Raw genomic sequence first — 16,984 nt, 5'->3', positions numbered from 1 at the left:
GAGACCAGTGCTGCGTAGAAGCTGTCCTTCGCGCCCCTCACCCCAAGGGCGACCACCATGATTGCCCGTGCACTGTACCTTGCCAGTTCTTTCTCTGTGTGTTCATAAACACGTGCACATACGTCGTTAATCTGGAGTTTCAAGAACTACACGAATGGCTCAGGCTATCGCCACTGCTCGGGGGTTTGCTCTTTCCCACCGAACAACGTCTTCGGCTCTTTCTACACCGGAGAGCGCAGAGCAACCTGGTTTCTGCAGCTGCTGTTGGTTGGCGTGGGGCACAGGTGTACTGCGTTTGCCAGCCCCTGGTCAGTGGGCGCCTGGGGGGCGTCTAACCTTTCACTGTTATAAACAGTGCTGAGCCGACGGTCGGTCGTGGGACGCACATCTCTGCCCGCTGGGGTGGGAATTGCTGAAGCAGGTGTGACTGTGGCTAATGCAAATTGCCATCTGCAGCAGATGCTAACACTTCCCCACCCCCAGTCCTTGAGTGTCTTCACTGTAGGACACAGAGGCCCAGCCCCAGTGGCTGAGGGCCTTGGCGGGGGTGGGGCAAAGGCAGAGCAGAGATTTAGCACCCCCACCCCCAGCACCCTCCCTGGATGACTGACGGCCGCTCAGGCACAAACACCCCAGCCCCCTCGGGATCTGCTGGCGGCAGACCCAAGTAAAGACATACTCTAAAACGACCCTTGTCTTTTCCACGGCACCTCGTGTTAAAGTGGGTTAACTGGGTCCCCACAAACGTGGCGGGCAAGTCGCTTCACATCTCTGAGCCTCGGTTTCCTCTTCTGAGAAACGGGAATGGGAACAACACCAGGGCCCCTCGTGGCACTCTATGTGCATTTTCTGAAATAACGTTTGTCGCTGCCTCTCGGCTCCATGAGCAGAGTTGCTGTCACTTTTTTATTATCATTCCTGGTGTCATGATGATCTCTCCCCTACCTACTTTAGAAAGACGCCCCACATCCCTCAGACCCTGGAGTACCCCGTTCAGATCCCTCTCCCCGACACGTTCCTCCCTCTCCCCAGGACCCTCCTCCCCAAGCCAGCCCCTCACCTCCATGCAGTCTCCCAGGACGAACTCGTAGATGATGAAGGAGATGAGGTTGCCGCTGGTCATCTGCCCAGAGATGACGAGGTGGCCCCCGTAGTAGAGGATACTGACCTGGACCACCAGGAGTGTGAGCTGGGGGCAGAGGCAACAGGGCACTTGGGTCAGGAAGGCCTTGACTCGGAACCCCGGCCCACCCCAAGGTTCCCAACCCCGCCCTCCAGGCTACTGGGGCAGGTGCGAGCAGCTGTGGGCTCCGTACGCCCAGCCGTACACGGACACTCAGCCAGCACAGTGATGTCCTCCCACATGCTGGCGCCCGTCTGGCACTCAAGCCTTCCCCTTACCCGCCGTGGAGTTTTCCTGCAAAGGCCCCCAGCTGGAGCCGGCTGTGGGCCTGGCCAAGAACAAGGCTTTCTTTGTAAGACTCTGGCACACACGGCAGCCCCCAAGCCCTCGGCTAGGCCAAGTGGAAGCTATGAGTCCTTGTCCTCGTTGGCACGAACGTGGCTCAGAGAGGTCGAGCCCACTGGCTAAGGCCGCACAGCGAGCCGGGCAGAGCGGGGTGGTACAGCCTGTTTTCTCATCCCACCAGGTTCCAGAAAGGAGGGGCTGTGTCCAGGCACCCTTGCCTCCCTTCCCCCCAGGGCCTAGGGGAGTATCTGGAGGAGAAGTGGAACCTGAGTCCCCATTTGTCCCTCCCCACTCCAAGTCTGAAAGGCGCAGCTGCTGGTGGACAGACTATGACGAGGCTGGGCTAGCTGAGCTGCGTTTCCGGCCCCTTCTCCTCCCTGGCTGGGCCTTCCCAGGGGTGACCTGCCCTGGGGGCTCCGGCAGCTCCTGTCCCCTGGTTCCCTTTAGACCACCAGCTCCTTTCCTCCTTTTCCCCCCTAAACTCCAAACTTTCGTCCTTCCTTAGCCCAGCTGCTCCTGACAAGCCCACCTTCTAGATGTGGCCAAGTGCTCCCCATCCCCCAGACTGCACCTCACCCCCGTCCCTGGGGCTGAGCCAGAGAGTAATGGGGCATGTGCGCTCGGGACACATGACCTGCTGGAAAGATGGGTCCCGGCTGGCCTTGGGGTGGCTCCCCGCCCCAAGGGACATCTCCCCACCCTGACACCCCACAGGCAGGCCTGAGGGATCAAGGGGGGCCTGACGAAGACATTCTTCGAGAGGCTGCATCCTTTGTCGGAAAGCTTCAGGGACAAGCAGAAAGCTGGACAGAGTAGAGTCACACACAGGGACCCCCGATGTCGCGCCCCGCCCCCCGCGGGGGGCCTGCGGCCCGGGGCACGTACCCCGCTGCCCCACACGTAGTAGGTGTAGGCGGCCGCCTCCTTCCTGTTCAGCTTGTACACCTGCTGCAGCTTCCGCGAGTACACCTCGGCCTCCGCCTCCTCGTTGGCGAAGCTGCGGACCGTCTTCAGGGCGCTGATGGTCTCCTCCGCGGTGTTGCTGGCCCTGGCCAGCGCGTTCTGGACCTCTTTGGAGAGCCTCTGTGGGCGGGAGGGGGACAAGGAGGAGACCCCAGATGGACACTCTCACTACCCGAGCCCCTAGGCCTCTCTGGGCTTTTCCGCCCCTCGCCGGTGGCAGCTCTGTGCGGGGACGAGGGGGTACGAGCGAGCTCCCCGTCCTCCCCCACCGCCTTGTAGCTTGTCTCGAAGGACAGACTCCAGCTGCGTTCTTGGGGCGAGCGCCCACGGTTCCCGCTCCGGAGGGCTGGGGCTGACCGCTAAGTCTTCTCCGGCAGTCAGAGGGGGTCATTTGACCACAGCTTTTGGAGACCCTTTCAGAACAGCAGTGTCCACCCCGACCCTGCGCTAGCGTAGGGCGGGGACGCCCCGGACGGCTGAGCAGGTCGTGCGCGGCACAAGAAACGCCAGCTCTTAAGGGGGCGCCACTTACACCCTAACATGCGTTAAACCAGGGGACGGCCTGGGGGTTGGCACCGAGGTTCCAGTTCCAGGCAGTGGCAGAGGCCACGGGCTATCAAACTTGCCCATGTCACGGGACTAGGTGGCTAAGAAGTGGCTCGAGGGTGCGACCCCCAGGCTGCTGCCCGCCGGTTCCGGACCTGGTCTCTGGGCAGCACCGTCTAAGCTTTGCAGGAGTCACCATACTCAGGTTCTCAAACCAGCCAGGACGGTGGCCCGAGAGGCCAGGCCAGGACCACGTACGGGCATGTCCTATGATCTGAGTCACGGCCAGGCGCTGGAAGTGTGCAGTGCATTCAGCCCCCCGGGGGGCAGGCCACACCCTGAGCCAGGTCTGGCCGTGGGCGGCGTGTGTGGCTCATGGCCATGACTCGGAGCTACAGGAGACGTGTTCAGGTGTTCAGGTATGGGCCGAAGACCTCAGCGGAGCTTCCCGGAGGCCCTGCCTGCCTGAACTTGAGGCTGGGCCTGAGGTGCACATAGGGGTGGGGCTGTGCGGGTGCCGCAGGGTTTCCTGCCCGGTCCAGGGGCTGGCGGGAAGGCAGGAAGGGTGGGGCAGGGAACAGGAAGGGACTGGCTCCGACTCCAACCCATGTATTTACTTTTCCTGCTCAGGGAGGAAAACAGGGAGGCCATGGCCCAGAGCCGCGGGGCAGAGGGCCCTCCTGGGGTGGGCTCTGCCAGAGGGTGACACGTGGGCTGTGGGGAATGAACTCATTCTGGGCCTGGCCTCAGGTCACAGGCACCGAGGGTTCTTGCCGAGCTGGGGACACCGAGTCAATCACAGGTCAAAGTCCCATGCTCAGGAGGACTCATGCCCACTTAGGCCTGGACCCCTGGGGAAGGGGTCATCGGCAGCTGTCGGAACCCAACCTGGACCCCTTAAAAATCAGGGCGCCCTGATCCCGGCATGGGAAGCAGGCGGAGGGTGAGGCAGGGGCCTAGCTCACGGGCAGAGGCAGCGCCAAGGGGCGGCCGGAGGGGGCGCAGCCTGCCCATCACGGCGTCACGGGCGAGGGCCTCGCTCACAGGGCCCAGGCACGTGTGCACACGCACACACGCGCACACACGCCACAGACCGGGAGGAAACTGCGCTCAGACTGAAAACCGAGTTCTCACAACGGCCGACACCGCCTGGCCCGTGGCCTCCCTGCTCACTCATTGCTCCGGCCTCCCTGAGGCACAACCGCACCCCAGGGCCTTTGCACAGGCCGTGCCCTCTGCCGAGAACGCGCTTCCCCGAATGTCCCAGTCTTTACTCAAATGTCACCTTCTCAGAAAGACCTATTTCAACTTCCAACCATAGGAGGGGAACACACAGTGCAGTATATATGTGCCTTACTGTTAAATCGTACACCTGAAACTTACTGGATTTCGTTAACTAATGTCACCATAAAATATATGTATACATATTTTAAAAAATTAAATTAAAAAATACAATAAAGTAAAATTGCAACCACCCCGAATCTCTTCCTCACTTCGTTTCTCTCCTTAGCATTTACCATCGTTTATATTACGTATTATCATTATAGCTGGTATTTATCGTCTGTCTCTCCCACTAGAGCGTAAACTCCCTCAGGGCAGGCTCTCTGTCTGCTTCGCTGATGTATCATGGTGCCTGGGACATCGTAGGTGCTCAGTAAATATCGACTGACTGACTGAACGTGTGAACAAAAGCACACACAGCCTCGGGACGAGTCTTTCACTACCTCCTGGTGGCCGCCGAGCCCCTTCCGGGGGGTTCCTGGGGAGTGGTCCGTGCTCACAGGGCCCGGCATGGACAGGTGAGCCTACCTTGTAGTACTTGCCGTAGATGTCGGACACCATCATGATGATGGGGAAGCCCATGAAGGTGACCAAGGAGAGCTGCCACGAGAGGCTGAACATGAAGACCACCACGCCCGTGACCTTGACCGTGTTCCGCAGGAAGATGTTGATATTCTGGGAGACCAGGTCGCTGACCATGGTGGTGTCCGAGGTGAGGCGGGAGATGAGGTCCCCTGAAACACAGGCAGCTCAGCCCCCGCTGCCGGCAAAGGGGCACTGCGGGTCGGGGCGAGGGACCCTGAGGGGCACCGGGGAGCTCGGACCTCCCCCGCCTTCTGGGGGAGCTGAGGAGGGAAGGGCAGATGCCCCCTTGAGGGCTGCTCTGAGCCCAGCCCTTGTCACCAGCATCTTGTGACGTGACGTCTCATAGCAAAGCAGGCGGCCGAGACTCGGAAAGGGGAAGATGCTGGCTCAGTGCCGCACGGTTTATCCGTGACTCAGCTGGAACCGAAGCCGTCCCCTCCCTGCCACTGGCAGAGGCTGTAACCCCTTTTTTCCCTCACACGGGCTGGGGGCGGGGGCGGGGGTGGGGGCGGGGGCGCCGTGGAGAAAGGAGCCGGGACCCTTTACCAACTGGACACCGGGCTACGAGTGTCACGACCCCACGTGGTGGCTGCCACCACTGTTCCTACTTTAGAGATGAGCAAACAGGCTCAGAGAGGTTAAGTCCGTGATGTGGAACCAGAAACAGGGTCCGGCTGGCCTGTCTCAGGGCCCAGGATCCTGGCTGGATCCTGCAGTGCCTTCCCTGCTCTGCCCTGTGCCCTGGCCCCCTCCCTCTGCCCCCCACATCCCCCAGGAGCTGGGCCTCTCAGGCCACAGGCTTGGGCGGTGCTGGCCCCTGTGGTTCCCAGAGGGCAGTGCGAAGTGAGGCCTTGGCTCCTGCAGGGACCTCGGGTGGCCTGGCCAGGGTCCTACAGTGGCCGCAGGTCACGCCAAAACCTTAGCCAGCAGCCCAGCTCCCCAGGGCTCAGGCGGGGCCAGAGGCCCAAGGCCAGCTTCCTGGGACGCCTCCATCCTGGACTAGATGGCGGGAAAAGCCAGCTGGGCTGAGACCACGAATGTACCCGTTTATTTACTCAACTCACGGCAAGCCCGCCCTGGCCAGGCCCAGCCCCAGGTCACCGGAGGCCCTGGGAGGACCAACCTGTGCGATTCTCGTCAAAGAAGCTCGTCTCCTGAGACACCAGTGAGCGGAAGAGACGGTTTCGAAGGCGAATGTTCAGTCTGGCAAATATGAGGGTAAAAATGCCTCCTCGGATACCTGCGGCAAACGAGCTAATTGCAGATAAGAGATGTTATGTATGGCACGACGTCCTTCCGACAACCAGCAGCCACACCCGCTGCCCCCTTCCGCTGCTGGAAGGCCCGGGCCTCTCACGGGCCGGGACCCCGGCCTCGAGCCCACTCGCCAAGGCTCGTCCCCTAGCCGGAGCCCCCAAAGAGAAGGCAAAGAGGGGGCGTGTTTGCCAAGGGCGAGGGACCCAGTTTGGCCAGCCAGACCCCTCTCCCTTCCGGAACAGCCCAGACAAGGCTGACCCTTGTCACCCACTTGGAAAACAGGAGGGAGGGTGAAGGACCGAAGTCATATTTAGGAACGAGAGGGTGTGGCTCGAGGGCTTGGCTCAACCAAATGGACATTGGTTCTGAGCCAATCGACTGTTGGTGACCACGGTGACAGCTGAGGGACAGGCCCACTGAGGGTATTTCTTGGGTCTCCCTGGCCCATTTTCCCCTTAGGAGTTGGCCCTGACCTCCCTCCCCTGCTGTAGGCCTGGGGGCTCGGGGGAAGAGCCGGCTACCTGCCGATGGCCAGCAGACACATGACAATGACGGCCGTGCTGAACTGCTCCATGCTCTTCTGGATGATGATGCCATCGATGGCCCGGCCAGTGTAGTAGGGGAGGAAGGTCTCTCCTGCCAGGAGACGGGACCAGTTCAGGGGGCGTCTGCACCCAGGGGAGCCCGTGCCCTCTCTCCCGAGCTGCTGGAAGCCCACACCCCACCCGCTTTGCTCGCCCCACGGTGGACGGGGGTTCTCTCCTGGCAAATTCCTCTTCTCGCCATGGCGGGAGGCAGGGTAGGGACCCCGTTCTGTGTAATGCCCCCCCACTTGTCAGAGAAGAGGGACACAGGAAGCACGGAGCCTGCAATCTGTACAGACCGGGTCAGAATTAACAACGGCCACCAGGCACTGAGCCACCGTGTCAAGCAGCCCGGTGACGTTTCATTCCGTCTGTGCAGACTCTGAAGCGGGTCCTGTGATCGCCCCGTTTTACAGATGAGGAAAGTGAAGCTGAACAGATGAGCCCATTTCAGAGGTGGAATGGGAGACTCAGAGAGGCTGAGCAACGTGCCAGAGGTCACACAGCAGTTCAGAGGAAGGACCAGGACTCAAACCCAAACCGGCTTCCAGTTTAGGGGACCTTTTGGGGGACCTGTCCTCACTCCTTTTCTCGTGACAACCCAGAATGCCCGCTCTCATCTTGCAGAAATGCTGGGCGTGGAACGGAATGTGGTCAGGCCAGGCTGTGTCCCGTTTCCACGAGCCATGGCGTGGGGAGCAAGTGCTCCATAAAGGTCGCTGAATGGACCCCTGGCTTCTCCGCAGAACTGGCTCAGGCCGGGCGGCGAGGCCATCCGCGGGGTTCTGGCGCCCTCTGCTGGGCATGGCGCAGAAACGCAGGGTCTAGGGGACCTCAGGCCACAGGGTTCACGGCCAGATGGGGCCTCCAGTCACTATGGTGGCCTTCCACCAGAGCTGACGCTCCGCCTCGGTGTACCCACGGGGCAGGACCGGGCACCCGCGAGCTCCGGCAGCATTATGAGCCTGGCAGGCCCCAACGACAGCAGGTGACACCCCCAGCAGACATTCACGGAGCCCTTCCCGGGGGCGGGCATTGTGCCAACACGGTCGCAAACCCTCTGGCTGGAGCTGCACCGGGACCTCGTGACACTTGGCAACCCATCAGCGAATCCTACGGCTCCGCCTCCAACACGGTCCCAGAATCCGGCGCCTTCACCACCCCGACCGCTCCACCCGGTCCGAGCCTCGGTCTCGCCGGACCGCCCCACCGGGCCGCTGCCCATTCTCCCTGCTCCCGCCCTTGCCCCCTCCGCCTCCTCACCCGGTCCTGTGAGGCCAAAGTCAGATCTCACCGTCCCTCCACTCAAACCAGTCGCTGGCCCCCATCTTGTCCGGGGTAACACAATCCTTACCGAGGCCCAGGGCACCCCGCACAGCCAGGTCTCCATGAGGGACCTGACTTCATCTCTACTCTCCCCGCTTGCTCACTCTGCTCCCGCCACGCTGGCCTCTTCACTGTCCCTGTAACAGTCAGGGACCTTCCTGCCGCCCGACCTCTGCGCACCGTTCCCGCTGTGCCTGGAGCACTGTCACAGAGGACACCTGCTCCCCGATCAATTTCACAGCTCAACGGCCTCCCAATAATCCTATGGGTGAGGTATTGTCATCACTCCCGCTCTGCAGATGAGAAAGCTGAGGCCCAGACAGGTTAAGTCGCTTGCCTTGGTTCACGTAGTTGGGTTGCCATGAAATCCACATTCAGGGAGCTGGATTTTGCAGGAGATGCTCAACACTCACATTAACCTTTTTTTCCCAACGGGCAGTTTTTCTTTTAGATTACGAGGTGTCAGAAAAAGCTGGGCCCTCCCGGACGCTCAGTTGATTGGAAAATAATTATTAATAGTCACGGTGCCTAACTTTTACGAAGTACTCACGTTTGCCAGGCACCGTGCTTCATCCCAGCGAAGGCTGGCAGTGACCCGACAAAGCCTCCTCCCTTCATGAGAAACTGACGCTTGGCCGGGCTGCGTAAGCGTGAAGTCGGGGGCCTGATCTCAAGTTAGAGCCCTTAACTCAAGCCAAGCCCGCAGGTGGCAAAGTCTGCCCCGCTGTATGTTAGGGCATCTGTATTTCCTGAGCACACGCCAGCTGACCACAGGGCCGTGCAGGTGAGGAAGCGAGCTCATGGGGTGACATCTGTCCACTCAGGCAGGGGAGGGGGGTCATTTGTCTGTTCACTCATTCATTCGTTCATTCGTTCAGTGAGCCTGCCTCTGTGCCAGGTACCTGGCCTCTGTCCCCGAGGGTCTCAGAGCCTGGTAGGGGAGGCAGGAGAGTGGACACACGATTTTCATGTCACCAATGCTACAACTGAGGTTCAGACAAAGGGTCACAGTCGGTGAAATCTGAGAAGGCTTCTCTGAGGAGGGGACATTTGGGCCTTGAAACATGGGCAGGAGAAACTATCAGGATATAAGGAAGGGATCACCCCAGAACTCACGGCCCCCGATGTTTACTGGGAGCTTGCTCCACGGCAGGAGCTATCCAAAGGGGTATGTCACTCACACTGGCTCACCGACCCTCACCACCCCCATGGCGATGGGCGCTGTTACTAACCCACTTCACAGATGAGCAGTCCGACATGGGGAGGCTAAGCAACTCCCCTGAAGCCACCCCGGTTCGGGGGCCGGCACTGAGAGGGTGCGAGGTGGTCAGTTAGGGAAAAGGGGCTGCAGGACCGAGGCCAGCCCTGGGGTCTGCCTGTCCTCTGTGGGAACACTTTGGCTTTGCGGCCACTCCCAGTCTCTGTCTCCATGAGTTCCATGTGTGACAGCTCGTGATGGCTAACATTCCCGAGCACTTACCAGGCTGTACCTGGCTCTAGACTCGTCCGCCTCCTGTTTTCATTCCAGCTTTACGACATCGCGAAATGAGCGCCCTGACGATCCCCACTTCAGAGGAGGAAGCGGGGCTCGGAAATGTCCACTAGGTCGTCCGCGGTCACACAGCTAGGGCAGGAACGGGACTGGCCCCAAGCCCAGGCCTTGCTGTCCCCAGAGCCCACGGGGCTGCCCCCGCCAAGTCGCCTCCCCGCCCACGTTGCTGGAGTGACGTTTTCGAACTGTCGGCACCGAAAGCACATTAACGAATACACTTGGCTTCACGAAGCAGGACGCTTACACCGCGGCACACGCGACTGAAACAGAAGTTTGAGGACACGATATTTAATCTCACCACCAACGCCACACTGCTGGAGGTCTCTATGCTACTCTCTTCACTACAAAAAAGGCTTCGCCTTAACGTTCTCAGAGAGCCCTCGCCTGGGAATGGATCCTACAGATCGACCCACGTGTTACGTGAACCGCGTATGAGCAAGGTTATTTATTGTAAGAGAAAAAGACAGAAAACAACCCAAGAGTCCGACATCTAACTAATCGACGGTGTAACCACACAGTGGAATATCAGGCGGCCAAACAAAACAACAAGGTGCTGATTGGGAAAATTCCAGAATATACTGTTAAGTGGACAAAGCAAGACACAAAATAGAGCGTAAGAGACGGGACGAGGGATGGCTGCGGCCGCACAAAGAAACACCGGGAGCATGAGCAAGAAACAGATCGCAGTGGGTTCCTGCCCGCTGGGAAGTTTCCGGAACCTTATAGTGCCCTGGGGGGATCGGGGTGGTCAGGGGAAGAATTGGGAGCGAACCTCTCAGTGTTTACCTTTCTATACCAATGTGATGTTTGAACCACGCAGGTCAATGTTAAAATGCAAGAGGAAAGGAGAGGGGGTTACACCCCCCTACGCTGGGTTCCGGGGTGTCCGCCAGGCCCCGCGGGCGCGCACTTACCCAGCGCCGCCACGATCAGGAAGAAGGAGGCCGCCATGAGGAAGGCCACGTCGGGCTTGGTGTAGGACAGCAGCTTCTGCAGCGTGGCCCCGGACGCCTGCTCGGGCCGCGGGCCCTCTCTGCGGAAGCCCTCGGCCTCGGCCTCGGCCCCCGCGCCCGGCTCCAGCGCCTTGGCATTTGGCCGCACAGTGGACAGCAGCCACCAGAGCAGGAAGGAGGCGGCGAGAGACACATAGGTCCACACGAAGAGGGCCCAGAACCACGGGTCCCGCACCGGCTTGCGGACCTCGGAGAAGAGCAGCAGCTTCACCATGGCGTAGATGCCCACGGAGAGGCACACGAGGGCGATGGCCGTGCGCGAGGCCCGCAGCCGCCGGGGCCCCAGCGCGCTGTTCTTGGCCACGCCGATGGTGGCCCCCAGCAGCAGGCAGCTGCGGTACAAGCAGGCCGCCCACAGGTCCAGCACCGAGTCGAAGATGTTGAAATGGCGGATGTCCTCCAGCAGGCTGCGGTCCGGGTGGCTGAGGACGTAGATGGCCGTGGTCAGGCCGACGTCCACGCTCATGAAGGCCACGGCCACCACCACCGCCTTCCACAGCTGCATCGTGCCGGCCGGCAGTGGGCAGGTGCCGAGGGGCAGGCTCTAGCTCACGGGGGCAAGGCCATTGTCCGCCGGGCGAGGCTGGACCTGTCGGGCAACAGGGTGAGGGGTTCAGGTTGGCTACTTGCTGGCCGTGACCTTGGCATCTCTGAGCCTCAGTTTCCAGCAGAAACAGTGACAAGAGTGCTGATTTCAGGGGTGTTGTGAAGCCTCCACGCATTCGAGGGACATTTATCGAGCGCCCTCTGTGGGCCAGACTCTGTTCTTCGTGTCGGGGATTTACCAGTCACCGAAAATAACAAAGATTCTGCTGTGGTGGAGGTGACACATTCATGCCAGAGACAGATAATGAACATAAGTCAGCGATACAGTATGCTAGGGACAAGGACTGGGGGGCGGGGGGCGGAGATAAGAGTGGGGTTAGGAAATGGAGGGTCACGGGGTGGGGGGTGAGAGCAATTTCAAATAAGGGGGCTGGGGAAGCCCATGCTGCCAAGGTGACCCCTGAGCAAGACCGCGAGCGGCGAGGGGGTCCGCCAGGTGGCCATCTGGGGGGAACGGATTTGGGACAGGTGCAGCAGACAGCGCCAGAGCCACGATGCCCGTGAAGGAGGCAAGGCGGCCCCGTGGGTAGGGGTGAGAAGGCAGGGGTCTGGGGGACCTCGCAGGTGAAGCTGAGATAAGCACAGAGCGCCAATAAATGGCTGCTGTCTTCACTGCTGCGACCGCCATCACTATTCATTCCGCCGAACCTGTTCCCTCATCTGTAACGTGCTGGTGTGAACATCAGTTCTGGGCACAGTGCCTGGCACGTAATAAATAATCGCCACTGGTTATCTATCACCATATACAGTAGGTACTTCATAAATATTTGTTCACTTGACTCCTCCCAAATCAGATCTCCCATCTCCTCAAATAAACGTCTCCCCTCTTAAACCGAGGAGGGGAGGCTGCAGGCCCGAAAGCAACCCGGGAAATATCCCATCTGCCTGGAAGTTTCCAGAATCTTTTCCTCCTCTCGCCCCAGCCCTACGCCCTTTTGGTTTTCTGGAGCTTGGTGTCCGCTTTGTCCAAAGCACCCCAACATGGGGCCCCTCAGGACTCAGCCAGGGCCTGGGAGACCCCAGGAGCTGCAGGGCCCCTGCAGGACAGGAGCCTGGTGTCCTGCGTTTGGGGGCGGGGCTTGTCCGGGGCAGGAGCGGGATGGCACTGGGCTGGGGTGTGCCTCTGAGTGCTGCCTCTTGATTTGGATCTGTCCCTATCTCTCCTGGGGTCTTTCCTGTCCCATGTGCAAAATGGGCAAAGCTCTGAGTCCCCAAGTGGAGGGTGACTCCAAGCAGTGACTGGGGAGGGGGAGCCAAGCCGAGAAACCCCCTGCCCCACAGCTCTGGTGCCCAAATTCAAGATGACTGACCTCATGTTCGAGAGTGACGGAAACCCCACTCAACCCCACAAGGCCCGTGTTTCCAAATCCCCATTTATAGTCGGGGAAATTGAGGCACAGAGCGACAAAAGCATATGCCCCCTATCACTCCGCCAACAAAGGCTCGAGCCAGGACTTGAGCTATTGTGTGAAGGATCCCAGCACCTCCCTGCCTGGCACACAGCAGGCGCCTGATAACTGCCAGCAAACCGTCGTGTGACAGAGCCCTTCCCAGGAGGCCGGCCCCTCGCATGCGCCACGTGCTTTGTCTGCGTTCCCTTATCTCATCCGCCCCACAACTTTGTGACCTTCGCACCGTCATCATCCCCATTTGGCAGCTGGAGAAACGGGGGCCCAGAGCAATGAATAACTCGCCCAAGAACACATGGCTGGTGAGTAGCAGAGCTGGGACTTGAACCCAGACCTGTCTGGCTCCAGAATCTGGGCTCGAAACTGCTAAGCTAAAACGCTTGTCAGTATGACAAGTGCTAGCAGGGAGTGTTCATCGGAGGAGAACAGAGGGGGCTCAGCCACGCAGAGCTGGTGACGACCACAATGACAGTGACCGCAACGGCAGTAACAGCAACTGACACTTACTGAAGTTGACGTGCGTCTGGCCCTGTTCTAAGTGATTTATGTGCATTAATCCTCATGAGAATCCTATGAAGTAGGTTCTATTATTATCCCCATTTTACAGTTGAGAAAATTGTAGCACAGAGAGGTTGGTTAAGTGACCTGTCCTAGGTCACACAGCTAAGAAGTGGCACAGCTGGTTGTAAATCCAGGCCATGGAGTGCCAAAGTCCGTGCTCTCAACTCTGAAGCCCTAAACCTTCAAAACAGCTTCTCTAGGAGCTGGCAAGACCCCAGTGATGCACAGGAGGGGTTGGAGAGGCAGGGAGGGCCCAGGGACACAAGGGTCCCCAAGCCTAAGCCCTGCCTTTACCCCAGCACTTCCAGGCAGACTCGAGTCTGTCCCAGAGGAGATGGTTGCCTTGTCGGCAGGTGCCCGTCCAAGGGAAACCAGGGCTGAGTGGGGCCAAGGGCAGGGGAGGGAGTGGGTGGTGGGGATGGGGGGGACAGACGCCCCCTGCCCAGGCCCTTGCTCCACCCTGCCCCCACTGGGCTGCCAGTGCTGCAATGCAGAGGCCTCGGGGAGCTAGTGAGTGAGCAAGTCCGAGTGGGAGCTCAGGGAGGGATGCTCTTGGCCTGGTGCCCCAGCAAAGCTCCTGGCCAAACCGCCGCCCACTGCCCAGGCCCTGCCAGCCGCCTCGGCCGCTGATCCCCTCTTGGTGGGCAGAGGAAATCCCTCAGGCCCCAGAAAGGAGTTGAGGTTCAGAAGTAGGACAGGAGGCAGATCAGCCAGAGACCAGTCAGGTGTATGAATGGCTCTCCCTGCCCCCAGACCCAGTCCCTGGGGGAGCTCCTTCCTGGGACCCCTCCACTTTGGGGAATATCAACCCCATTGGACAGCCAGCCACCGGGGAGCCCGGTTGTTTATCTTCACTGGAATAAACAAAATTTTGCACTCTAGCATCACAGACTACCTGAACCGCGTTTTACAGGTAGGGAAACTGAGGTCCAGAGAGGAAGGTGACAAGGCTTGTGTACGGTCACCCGGCAACTGGAGGCAGAGCAGCAGGAGCACCAGGGTCCCCAGCTCCCAAGTGCTGAGTCCTACTCCAGGCTCTGACAGAGCAGAAGCAACTCGGGTCGGGTTACAGCCCTCAGTGGGGGCAGGCTACTCTGTTATTTTAAACTTATTGAGCAGGAAGGTGAAGGACACAAGACCACCAGCCAAGACCGTGAAGAGGGGAAGGTGGGGACCACAGGGCTCCTTGGAGGCCCGTGTCTGCTCTCCTTCTGCCTGACCTGGAGGACACAGCTGGGTTCGGTCAGGTGGAGCTGGAGGGCAAATCGTGGGCATAAGCGTGACGTGTATGGCCGGAGGGACAAAGACAAGGTGGTGGCCAGAGGCCAGAGCAGGTACTGCCCAGGGCCTCACATGGCCCAGGAAGACAGAGGCAACTTGCCTTGACCCCAAATGCGAAGGAATGGCACAGGATTAGCAAGTGACCCCATTCCCATGCGGATCCTGTCAAAGGCTTTTCTTCCCAATAGAAAAATGGTGGTTGAAGCATCTCTAGCTGTCAGCTGCACAAAAGTCTGGAACAGCCAGGAGGTAATAAATAGTAATCATTACTACGACCACAACGGCTACTGTTTATGGAGTGTTTCTAAGTGCTAGACAATGTGCTAAGTGCCTGGCACCTCCCAGCTCAGTCAATCCTCACCACCGCCCTGGGTGGGAGGTCCTCAGAGTAATCCCCACTTCACAGGTGGGAAAGCGGAGGCCTGGGGGAAGTTACGTGACATGCAGAGATTAGGCAAAGGCAGGACTGAAAGCCAGCACTTCGCTCTGCCCAGGGACTGACAGAGAAGCGTCCTGCAGGGTCTGCGTGGTCCGAGCAGCTCAGTTCACCCCTAAGTCAGTGAACTTTTTACCCCAAAGTGGTCATGCATTGCCCAGTGGTAGAAAGGCCCATTCACTGCTCAGCCAGCACCGGCTAAGGCCAGTTCTGTGGGATGGTGAGATCGTGGGTCTCGGGATGCAGGGCAAGGGCTGGGCTGGGTCCACGTTGCTCCAGCCTCACTCTGGGACTCACTCAGCCACGTCCCACGCTGGGACTCAGGGAAGTCGCCCCAGATGAATCGAGGCTCTAGGTGAGGTGAACAAGGAGCTCCCCTGGCCTTTCTACAAGCCTCCTCTTGCCACCTGGGACTGGCCCCATCTAAAGCCAGGGAGTGGAGACCAGCCTATTTCCAGGGGGTGGGAGAGTGGACAGAGAATCCTATCCGACCAGCTTAAAGCTACTTTAATTAACGTCAGGCCTGAGGAGGGGCACCCTGTTTTAACAGAGGCCCAGAAATTAGAGAGATCCCCTGGCGACCCACAGGCCTAACTGCAGGGGGGGGAGGGTGATGCATGACGAACATGAGGAGCATCAGCCCATTGGCCAGGCAGGGAGACTGAGGGAAGGGGTTTGCCAGGCTTGGCAGGCCCAGGAGGCCCCCAGGCTTCTGCCACAGCGGGTGCTCAGGATGTGCCGGCAGGCCCCACTGTGGGGTACGGGGAGTCCCCGGAAGATGTGCCCATCTGAGCCAGCCATCCCAGGATCCTCCCCAAAGGCACCCTACCATTTTCCAAGAGGCAGCAGCGACTGAGGGGTTAAAAAAAATGCAACATTCGCCCTGCGGGCGTAGAAAGGATTCTGCAGGATGGGGCGCTGGGACCTGCAGCTGCGGGCGTGGGATACAGGGATGGGTCCAGGAAGGCTCCCAGGAGGCTTCCACCCTCAACAGAGATGCCTACTACACCCCCGGAGCAGGGAGCTCCGGACGACCCCCCAGCCTGTGCGCCCCGCTTGTCACCCTGGCCTGGGAAGGTCCCAGGTCGGGGGTCCCGGGCGCTGCGCTCTTACCTGTTGCCTTACCTGGCACCAGGTGAGCCGTGGGGAGGGGGCGCAGCGGGCTCGGGTCGTCAAGGGAGCAGGCTCCGCGCCGCTCATTGGAGACTGCGCCCGGCACTGAGCTCGCTCCGCTCCTCCGGCAGCTCCTCCCCGCCTCCCGCCCCGGCTGCGCAGCGGCAAGGTCGCAGCCGAGCGGGGCGGGCGCCCAGGGCTGGGGTGGGGCGGGGCCTCCCGGGGCGGGGCCAGAACTCGGCGCCCGCCCACCTGCCACGAGCCCCGCCCCCATCTGCCCAGCCAGGCTCTCTGGCCTCACCTGATGTGGGGCACCTGCTTTTTAACGGACCTTTTTCTTTGGAAGGTAAGAGTAGTTGTCCTCATTCATTCATTCATTCATTCATTCATTCATTCATTCGTCTAGCACCTACTGTGTGCTGCTCACCATTCTAACCGTTCGAAATACAACAGTGAGCAAACAAGGTCCCTGCCCTTCTGAAATTGACATTCTGGTGAGAGTCAAGTGATACGTTTGATCAATCAATCAATCAATCACAGGTGTTGGAAGGGAATACATTTTATGGGGAAAAAATCAAGCAGAGTGGTGGGGACTGGGGGAAGTGAGGCAGCAATACGTACTGAGTGGTTGTTAGGTGCTAGGTGCTAAGTGCTGGGTGCTCGGAACGCAGCCATGCGTGAAAAGAAGACAGAGAATTCTCATCTGTCTTGAAGTAGGGGAGAGAGAAAATCAACAAGTAAGTGCACAGGGCAATTCCTGGTAGTGGTAAGCACCGTAAAGCATAAAAGTTGGTGAGGCAATGGAAGGTGCCTTCAGTCGGGAAGGGCCCTCTGAGGATGGTGAAAGGTAGAAGGACTAAGCCATGGAGCGGTCTGGGGGAAGACCATTCTAGGCGAAGGGACTGCGAGTTCAAAGGCTCGGAGGTGGGAATTCGCCTGGCCATTGGAGAATCATTTGAGGAACAGAAAGGGATCAGCGTGGCCTGAACCCAGAGCTGAGGAG

At 59.6% G+C, this 16,984-nt stretch overlaps 1 protein-coding gene across 1 annotated transcript in view; it reads right to left on the bottom strand.

Moving 5' to 3' along the window:
* The window catches only part of ABCB9 (ATP binding cassette subfamily B member 9), a 30,050-nt gene extending 13,934 nt beyond the window's left edge, over positions 1-16,116 (bottom strand). Inside the window, exons 1-7 of the mRNA XM_023528145.1 lie at positions 15,982-16,116; positions 10,477-11,164; positions 6,622-6,736; positions 5,967-6,097; positions 4,787-4,992; positions 2,354-2,551; positions 1,061-1,189 (exon numbers count right to left, since the gene is read on the bottom strand). Of these exons, the coding sequence (XP_023383913.1) occupies positions 1,061-1,189; positions 2,354-2,551; positions 4,787-4,992; positions 5,967-6,097; positions 6,622-6,736; positions 10,477-11,080 (1,383 nt within the window). The 5' untranslated portion in view covers positions 11,081-11,164; positions 15,982-16,116. The remainder of the gene's footprint in view (positions 1-1,060; positions 1,190-2,353; positions 2,552-4,786; positions 4,993-5,966; positions 6,098-6,621; positions 6,737-10,476; positions 11,165-15,981) is intronic.
* Positions 16,117-16,984: the final 868 nt, after the last annotated feature.

This window comes from Pteropus vampyrus, unplaced genomic scaffold, assembly GCF_000151845.1.
Source record: "Pteropus vampyrus isolate Shadow unplaced genomic scaffold, Pvam_2.0 Scaffold23, whole genome shotgun sequence".
Classification (NCBI taxonomy): Eukaryota; Metazoa; Chordata; class Mammalia; order Chiroptera; family Pteropodidae; genus Pteropus; species Pteropus vampyrus.
The sequence above is the reverse complement of the archived record's forward strand: the minus strand, read 5'-3'. Positions and strand labels throughout refer to the sequence as shown.